General features: G+C 43.4%; 1 protein-coding gene across 2 annotated transcripts; it reads left to right on the top strand.

Annotated features, from left to right (window-relative positions):
* On the top strand, positions 1-5,430 carry LOC136188836 (BAI1-associated protein 3-like). Of its 2 annotated transcripts, XM_065976627.1 has the most exons (33): positions 1-93; positions 139-287; positions 352-465; positions 522-629; positions 681-743; positions 844-910; positions 963-1,134; positions 1,203-1,247; positions 1,309-1,386; positions 1,440-1,518; positions 1,573-1,680; positions 1,774-1,952; positions 2,002-2,143; positions 2,201-2,325; positions 2,377-2,458; positions 2,509-2,565; positions 2,620-2,726; positions 2,774-2,822; positions 2,881-3,038; positions 3,097-3,220; positions 3,275-3,343; positions 3,391-3,465; positions 3,511-3,624; positions 3,685-3,882; positions 3,926-3,994; positions 4,047-4,126; positions 4,176-4,242; positions 4,296-4,337; positions 4,389-4,460; positions 4,516-4,611; positions 4,670-4,772; positions 4,830-4,959; positions 5,019-5,430. In XM_065976627.1, exons 1-33 carry the CDS (start codon positions 51-53, stop codon positions 5,323-5,325), a joined length of 3,471 nt encoding a protein of 1,156 aa, XP_065832699.1. In that variant the 5' UTR covers positions 1-50; the 3' UTR covers positions 5,326-5,430. The 2 variants fall into 2 exon arrangements, with proteins under 2 accessions (XP_065832699.1, XP_065832700.1); XM_065976628.1 differs by lacking the exons at positions 1-93; positions 139-287; positions 352-465; positions 522-629 and having other exon boundaries at positions 699-743; positions 833-910.
* Positions 5,431-8,566: the final 3,136 nt, after the last annotated feature.

The raw sequence follows: 8,566 nt of genomic DNA, 5'->3' as shown, positions 1-8,566 counted from the left end.
TCCTGTGGCATCCGGTTCTTTGGGACGACCAAGCCTCCTCGAAGCCATTCATGATGAAGAAGAGGACGAGGAGTCACACGGCTAGTATTGGAGGTAGGTTCCACCTAGATTGAGTGCGCACCTGATCGTTCGATCAAGAGTCCGAGCTCGCGCATCTGCACATTGCACCTCGACCTACGCCACGCGGCGTCTCGCTTCGAACAACGGTTCGAGAGCGCCAGCGCGTGAAGCAGCTGGACAGCAGCTACTTCGAGACGTTCAATGCGATAGCGAATCAAGCCCAAAACGTACGTTCGAATAGAAAAACCGACTCTAGATATATACCTCACTCGATCGAGCCGTTTATTCCAGCTTTACGGCGACGAACTAGAAGACGATGACGACTACATCGCTTTGAAACGATTTTCCTTTGCTGCAGCGGCGCAATACAGTCTCCGCAGGAGCGAGAGTCTCCCTCTCGACGAAGTGAGTTAAACGTGGGCGGGGCTACCACTTCAGCCTCACTGTGGCACTTATCTCAGCTGAGGAAAATTTACTTGACGCTGTTGAGGACAATCACTTTTTGGCTCGATGGACGCGAAAGCTCTTTGCCGGCCATAAAAGACGAATCCTATTCGTATATAATGAAAGTGTGAACGTTCCTTGTCAACATTTTTTAAGTTTGATTATTGACTGGGCAGGCGTTTGACGTCACCGAAGAACAGCATTTGGAGTGGTTAAACTGGGTCAAAGAGTATGCTCAGGTAAGTTATTAAAATGTCTTACCACAAAAAAAGAAAATATTGATTAATTAAACGTTTGAGTCGAAGATTCTGATTAGGCTTATACGTAGATGTTTCTTAGGCTCCCACACGAGCTGTTTATGTATCTGTTGTAGAAGGAAGAAATCTTCCAGCCAGGGACCCTAACGGTGGACTTCTTATAGTCAAACGACAAAAATCGATTTTTAGATTTGATTTTAGGTCTTAGTGATCCTTACTGCGTTCTTGGTATTGTCGAGCTGACGGAGGAGATGCTTGACAGAAAGTCGAAAACGGAGCACTTGAAATATTTAGCCAAAGACAAATCGAAATTGGTCACGACGGCTGTCGTTGCGAAGACAATCAATCCTTTGTGGAACGAAGAATTTATCCTGTGAGTTTTCAAGCGTTTGGTTAAACTAATGATGAAGCATAAGCAATGTGGGAGCTTTTTCGTCTTAGGGAGGTCAACGATTTGCAAACTGAATGCATCCAGATTGATGTTTGGTAAGCAGCTTGTTTAGACGCCCCCGTCTTTGCATAAGGCGAGAATTCAAATTGTGAATAGGGACTGTGACCAGGAAGAAAATTTTCTAGACGCAGTCAAGGAAATTAGTGAAGTCCATGGATTCTCGGGCTTGCGACGGTAGAGTGTTGAGTTGAAGCTCTTGATCTAATAATTTCTTGTGGCTTTCAAAGGTACTTTCAGCAAATAGGTCAAGCGATCACTTGGGGTCTGGAAGACGATTTCATTGGCAGAGCTTACATACCACTCAAGGCAAAGCAAACGAATCAAAGCTAGAGCATTCGAGAAGACCTGTCCGTTGCGTAGAGTATCTCTGCAGTTGAATGTGAGCAGTGGATTCAAATTATAACGCAAAAGCAACGACCACAAAAAGGCGAATTACGCATCAAGACCCAACTTTTAGTTGGACCAAAAGTAAGCAATTGTCAGGCCTGCCTAACAGTATGTGTGCTCGATGTTTGCCCCAACAACATTAAACTGCAAATAAATAAATAAATGTGATTTTAGAATCATAGTACACAGGACAGCTTTGAAAAGCACTGGAAAATAAGGAAACAATTTGTTCAATATGAAACGCTTGACCGCGACGATAAGCCGTGGGACGGACGACTCGGCCTGCGTGCTGCGAATGTCCTCCACCAGCATGCGATACAGTCAGGCTTGAGCAGTCTTCAGCGGGCAGTCATGTACGATGATAAAAATGATATGCATTACCGGTGTTTATGTTTTATGCAGAGATTGGCTTGTAGTCGAGAGCTATAACAGAGCGTGTGGTGTCACTGCCCTTTACCTGTTGATTACGCTCGAGCAGCTGGACAATCATTGGAAGGATTCTATTGCTACCTGCGGTGTTGCTAATCAACTGAATGAGAATGAGGCAATCAGAAAAAAAAGGAGACTGCTCTTAGGGCGTATAAATTCTATTCTCTTCAAGATACAAGTTCTGCTTCATTCTTTGGAATCTTTTGAGGGTTGGGCTCGTGACGTCATCATGAAAACGAGAGATTTTATGCTATCGAAAAGAGAGGATGCTTTGCAAAATATGAAAACTTTTCTGCAGTACTGTACTAATGTATAGTTTGCTCGAAGTTCGTCAAATTTTGCTTGCAGATGCCTTAAGAAGTTTTTTGAACTGGACGTGATCACTAACAAAGGATTAAGTTTTCACGAGTTCATGCAAGACGCCTCAACGGTATCATTTAATTAATTTTTGAGACTGACTCAAAAAAGCGATTTTTGTAGGCATCAGCTCGCTATTGGTTTGCTCAACGCTTTGCTCTTCGCGAGCCTCGTGTTCAGGCGCGCACTTTATGTTTCGCGCTAGCTCTGCGTTTAGATAGTGCACTTATTTAGTTGGAAGCAGCGAACGTTTTGACTTCTGTTGAATTTACAGTGGATTGCGTTGTTGAAGTGTACAAAGCGCTTCACTTCTACAATCCCATCTGTTTCGACGAGTGCAGGTACACGTGCACGTGTATATATTACTAAGAATTGAATTGCATCGCAGATTTGGCGCGGAATTTTTCATTGTCACATTCAGGGAAATAGAGAAGCTTGTAGGAGAAATAACGATGTTGAGTGCAGTGGCTCTTTTATGCATGGGTATATATTTAGTTGTCACCGTTCGTTGAAAGTTGTGTCTCGAGGGCCGCACAGCTGCTCAGGTTGGTTTCGCCAGACTCGAAGCAGTTCCACGAAATTGCAACAGCCACATTCAAGATGTTTCTCTATCTGAGAAAACTATTGGATCTAAGAGAAAAATTACCAAAAAGGCAACGGCCAATGCATACTATTGATTGCACGCTGTCTGACACTTTCTTTGTTTTCTAGTTTGATTGAAAGTATTGAGTTGGTTTCTTTGTACTCGTGGTTTGAGCCTCTTCTTTCCGATTGGCTGGAGCTGTCGTATAGAAAAGCGGTGCAGCGAATAAAAAGAGCGTTGGAGCTTGACGCAGTCTGAAAAAAGCCATACGTTTATTTTGTGTAGCTAAATAAAATTTGTTTTTAGATTGAATCTGTACATTCGTTGGAAAAGCACTGGAGCTCTGCTTTGGATACTGCAATAGTTCTTTCTCAGGTACAAAAAATTACTCGTGTGTTTATTTTATTAATAGCCACTGTTAGATGACTATCACATGGATGCATCTTGGTTGGCCGGATCCTTTGAAGGCATACAATTTTCTTGTCGGTCTTACAGAGGTAAAATATTGATTACTTTCACCTCAGGTTACAATGCATCGTTAGCGTATTTGTTCATCGGCCGAATTTTACGTGCATCAGGTAGCAAGAAATCTAAAGAGATACGCATACTACATGGGAAAAGGTTCACACGAAAGGAGACTCGTTGTGACGGAAAAGGTACGATGATGGCCCGTGGAATCGATAGACAAATAGAAAAGACGTCTCTTGCTCTGAAAGCTCTGCATTACTCTAAATGACGTTGTGTACGTGCGAAGCATTCTCTTGCAAGTGCCCGAGATGATGAATTGGGCTAGCGCATTTGAAGCCCTTGCACACATGGACGGGGTTGAGTCGTTTAGAAATGCTTTGTATCAACTCCTCACTCACACTGGCGATGAGTTGGAAAATTTCATAACATCAAAAATCATGGAAAAGGTAAATGTTATAGCAATATAACAGTACCTTTGGTCTTTTCTAGATTCAAAAGGATATCGGGAAGTATTTGACGCAGATGCTTCTCGACGGTTCTTTCGGGGCTTTATATGACGTATATTTTAAATTAAGTAGATTGCTTTAGTACGACGTTTCTTTGCCTCTAGACTTCAAAAGATTTGATGAAATATTTGAAAAACAATTTGCAAGCTTTGGATAAGTGGCTTCTGGGCAAGCCGTTTATGAAGTAAAAAGCGCTTCAGAGATTCTTTGTTACTCATTCAAACTGCATTTAGAGTCTTGGAACAAACCTATTTGGAGTGTATCAATAAACTGTTTCACCTTGTCAGGAACAGATACGATGTCAGGAGTGTCTTACTCTCAGATTTTCTCCTTACGAATCTCTGCTACTTTAGCTTGGGCCGTGCGTTTATCATTGTATTTCTAAACTTCTCAAGGTCTGTATTAGATGAACTATTGAATGCGATCACCTGGATCTTGACATTTAGACATTCGCGTCATTTTTCTCTGCCGATGGTCGTGGCTTGGATGCAGAAACTATGGAAACGGAGACTTTCAAGGTAGAATAAATCATGACTTTTTGTTCTCACTGCACAAGTTTTTTCGCTGCTGAAGGCCTTGGCTGCCTGCGCGCGAAAACGACGAAAGAGCAGTCAGAAATTGATTTTTTGCTATCTCGCGCAACTCGAAAAGGAGCAGGAAAGAATGCGAGTAAGAGCAGAGACGGTCTTTCTTGTTCACGTGCACTGGACAATCGGTTCTATTTCAGGAAAGTGAACGCGGCTATTTGATTGTGCAAACTGGCTACGTGAGTGGCGAAGAAAGGATTTGCGTCAAGATTTGGCACGCCAGGGAAGTGGGTTTGTCAAGTGGTGAGTAACAATGCGCCCCAAGCCTATAAAATTTAAATAATATCTCGTGATGTCAAGGTTCGTCTAACCCATATTTGACAATGCAAGCGTTTCCCCAAAGTCTCTTCAGTGACCCGCACGCGTCTCCACAGCGCACTAGCGTTCACAAGGCAACATTAGCTCCACTCTTCGATGAGACTTTTTACGTGTAAGACATCTGGCATGATTGCCATCGTATATAGACTTTCTTACGGTCTCTCTCTCTAGTCCTCTTGCTGAAAACGTGTATGAAAAGAGAAATGCTGCACTCGTTTTCCATGTATTTGATTGGAATCGTATTCGACGAGATGACTTCGTGGGCGAGGGCTTAGTTCACCTTGCTAGCGTTCCGACCGTTCTAAATGCGGATGAGGTGGATGACCTCGACCGCATCACTTTGAAACTGAGATTACCTAGTAAACCGGACGGAGAAGAGTTCAAAATCCTTCGCTGTAGGAAGGACCAGGAAGCGATTGATTTCGTGCAAAAAAGACGCAAAATTGAAAAAATGGGAAAGACGCAGCGGCTTTGCTGACTAGTTAGAGAATTCTACTGAGTAACATAGGAACCACACGCGATAGCAGAAACGCCTTAAGTAGAGTTGCTAATAATTAATTAATGAACAGCCGGATTAGTGACAGCTGCGGTGACGTCATTCTCATTTACACCAATCTTTTAATTACCCGGAACTTGGCACACTTCCGAGTTGCGTGCTAAGTCGTGCTTACGTACTCAAGTGGCGTTCACAAGGCAACATTTGCTCCACTCTTCGATGAGACCTTTTACGTGTGAGATATCTGGAATTTACCTTGACACTCGACGCTGTATTAGATGCATATATGACTCGTGCCACGTTACACAATCTATTGTGAAGGGCGATTGTCTGCTGGGTATAGCTACATAGAATCGGTTAACAGTTTGCTCATGTAACTTGCTAAATGGTGTACGGGACTATAATAATAGATCAATCTACCGACTGCACTGCACAATTCAACTAATTAGAATACTGTTACGGTGTAGAAGCAAATCGAAACGCGACCTGCATTGTCATGTTGTCTCTGGGTTCAGTTGTGAGGTAGTTGATATTGAATGAGATGTGGTCTTGTATGAGAAATGGGACAAGGTTTTTTCTCAGAGCAACTGGACTCTAATATGTTGATGCCCATTGAAAGACAGAATAATTAGCGCAACCTTCCCAACTTCAGTCGTCATTTTGAATTGATTTAGATCAATTTAAGCGGTTTGCACGGAGTCAGGTCAGGGAGACAATAGTTGAAAAAACACATTTTTAGCAGTTCTAACTGCCTTATTCAAGAATTGCCGCAACTACTCTAATTCCCCTCCCACCAGGGCGCGCGCGGGCCAAGCCCGCGCGCGCCCTGGTGGGAGAGGCTCTCAAACGTGATCGCCCAAAAACCAATTTGTGTGTCTGTCTGTCTGTCTGTCTGTCGGTAACGCTCACGTCACAATCGCTCTTAGGCCAATCACACACAAAGGTGCCTTTATGACATCACATTCATTGTGATGTCATACCCTCCCGTATATTAAATTCATGCTACCGAAAAAGGTGACGTCACAGTAGATACATGTAGTAACCCCGGATTATGTTCAGTAGTTTGCAGCCCAGATATAACAGTACTGTTATATCCACCAAGGATAAATAAACATAACGGGCACCTAACAAATAGCTTTCTCAAGGGAATGCAGTAAAGGAGCACGTTGGGTTTGTCGTGCTGCGAGCGAAGCTCGCAGCACGCAAACCCAACTGCGAGCTGATAATGGGCCTCGTGACCGAAGGGGCAGAGGTTGCGGTAGGGAGGTGTAGCTCTGGGTCACATAAGAGGTCAAATTAATTGTAGTAGAAAATAAGGCATGCCAACTAACGTGGTTAGGCACATAGGCTTTTCTAAAATTAGATTAAAAGGAATTAGTAGCGTGCTGAGGGTGTTCGGGGATCACATGATGGCTCACAAAAGGCCATCATTATCTAGTACAGAAAATTTTAGACAGTTTGCTACATAATTAGGCAAGCGAGGTCTTTGAAGGATAGTTTTATCCTTAACCATCCCTTAAGCAATAGTAAATACTGTATTTGAAAAGCAAACTTGGAAAAACTCTTATCTCCCCGATATGACCTCGTGCGAATCGCTAATTTGGTCCAATTCTATTCAAAATGACGACTGAGGTGACTGTTGTGGCTTACTATGGGCATCCACATGTTAGAGTCCAGTTGCTCTGAGAGAAAAAACCTAGACCACATCTCATTCAAGGCGCCTTACAAGCGCTAGAAGTGATTATTTATTTTCTCTTTTCTACGCCTAAGCTTTCGAATGAGCCTATGCAGGCTGTCCAACCTCGTAAAGAACGAAATTTAAGTGGGACGTTCGGACGTCCAAAAAGTTGAACTTCAAAGAGAAAAGCGCGGCTTTTTAGCTAAAAAATGCACTCGACTTCAAAGTAAAAAACACCGCTTTCCTTTTGGGAAAGCGGGACGGTTGGACAGCCTGCCTATACATGCTTGAATCCGTTAGGAACTCGCCGAGATACACCTCTGTCCAAATATACCTACGTGTGGGCCCAACAGTGACCTCGACTCGTTCAAAAGCCAATAACTAAGCGTGTGTAAATTTTACAGGCTCGGCTAATGGCGCAAACGAATACCAAGAGAATGGGCTTTAAGATGTACTATGAGGTAACTTACCGGGTTATCGCTGCAAATGTAGTCGAACAGGTGTCCCAAACTGCATGATGTCCCAATTTTCATACTTACCTCTAGCTAGTTAGATGTCGACGTTCAATCACCTTCTGCGTTATTCAGTGTTAGGCGTCGGTCTTATCGTCCTCTTGCATTTGCTCGGAATACGCGAATTCGCGCCTTATCGCTTTATTCCGCCACCAGAGGGGCTCCTCCTTCGCTGCATGGGGCAGTCATGTCGTGCTCGCACTCTACTGTCCTAATAAAAGCCTTTCAACGAAAACAAGGGAACTACAGGTGAAATAGCGTCCAAAAGCTCGCCGATGTTATAATAATAATTATTAGGGAAATGCTCTCGACGGCTATTTGGCCAGTCGTTTTGCCACTCATCTCCATTGCCTCCAGAATTCACATACTTGACTCTCCGTACAACAACGCTGCCGAGTCACCTCTTATTCAGGCGAGTCGCATCATGGGAGCGTGCATCATTGCCGGGAGTTTATTCTACGGCAATAGACACAAGATTGGGAAACTCCTTAGCCTGGGAATCATTATTGCTGGTTTTTTGAGGGCTATTGTTGGAGATTCGGAGGCCTCTTTCCTGTGGTGGTCAACTGCGTGTAATGCACCTTGGGCTAAATTTAATTGGCGCTATGGTACAGAAAAAAAATAGTCAACATGGGACACCTATTTTCTATCTAAGTTTCTAGTTTCCTCTTCAAGTTGGTCTTGAGGCTGTTGTGCTCTTGCTGTTGTTTTATGGAACGCCGGAGACGTACTTGGTCACCGCTGCGTTTGCTTTGATACCGTCTACTGTGATTGCTGGATTTATGTTTGAGCTTGACATTATGCTCGCCTCGTTGAAAGGAGCGTTTCTGATTCTATTTGGAGAGATTGTGTACGTATGGGTTGCGCAGAAAAAGGAGAATCCAGAAACAGAAACGATTGTTCGATAATTTTAGTGACTGCGTCTAGGGAAGTGAGAAATAAGCATTATAGCAGCAGGTGGCGAATAGATTTGAATGCATTTCATTTGATCTGTACCTATACAGGATTATTGAGAAGACAGGGTCAATAACGC

This window comes from Oscarella lobularis, chromosome 7, assembly GCF_947507565.1.
Source record: "Oscarella lobularis chromosome 7, ooOscLobu1.1, whole genome shotgun sequence".
NCBI classification, from domain to species: Eukaryota; Metazoa; Porifera; class Homoscleromorpha; order Homosclerophorida; family Oscarellidae; genus Oscarella; species Oscarella lobularis.
This window is presented reverse-complemented; position numbering and strand designations above follow the sequence as displayed.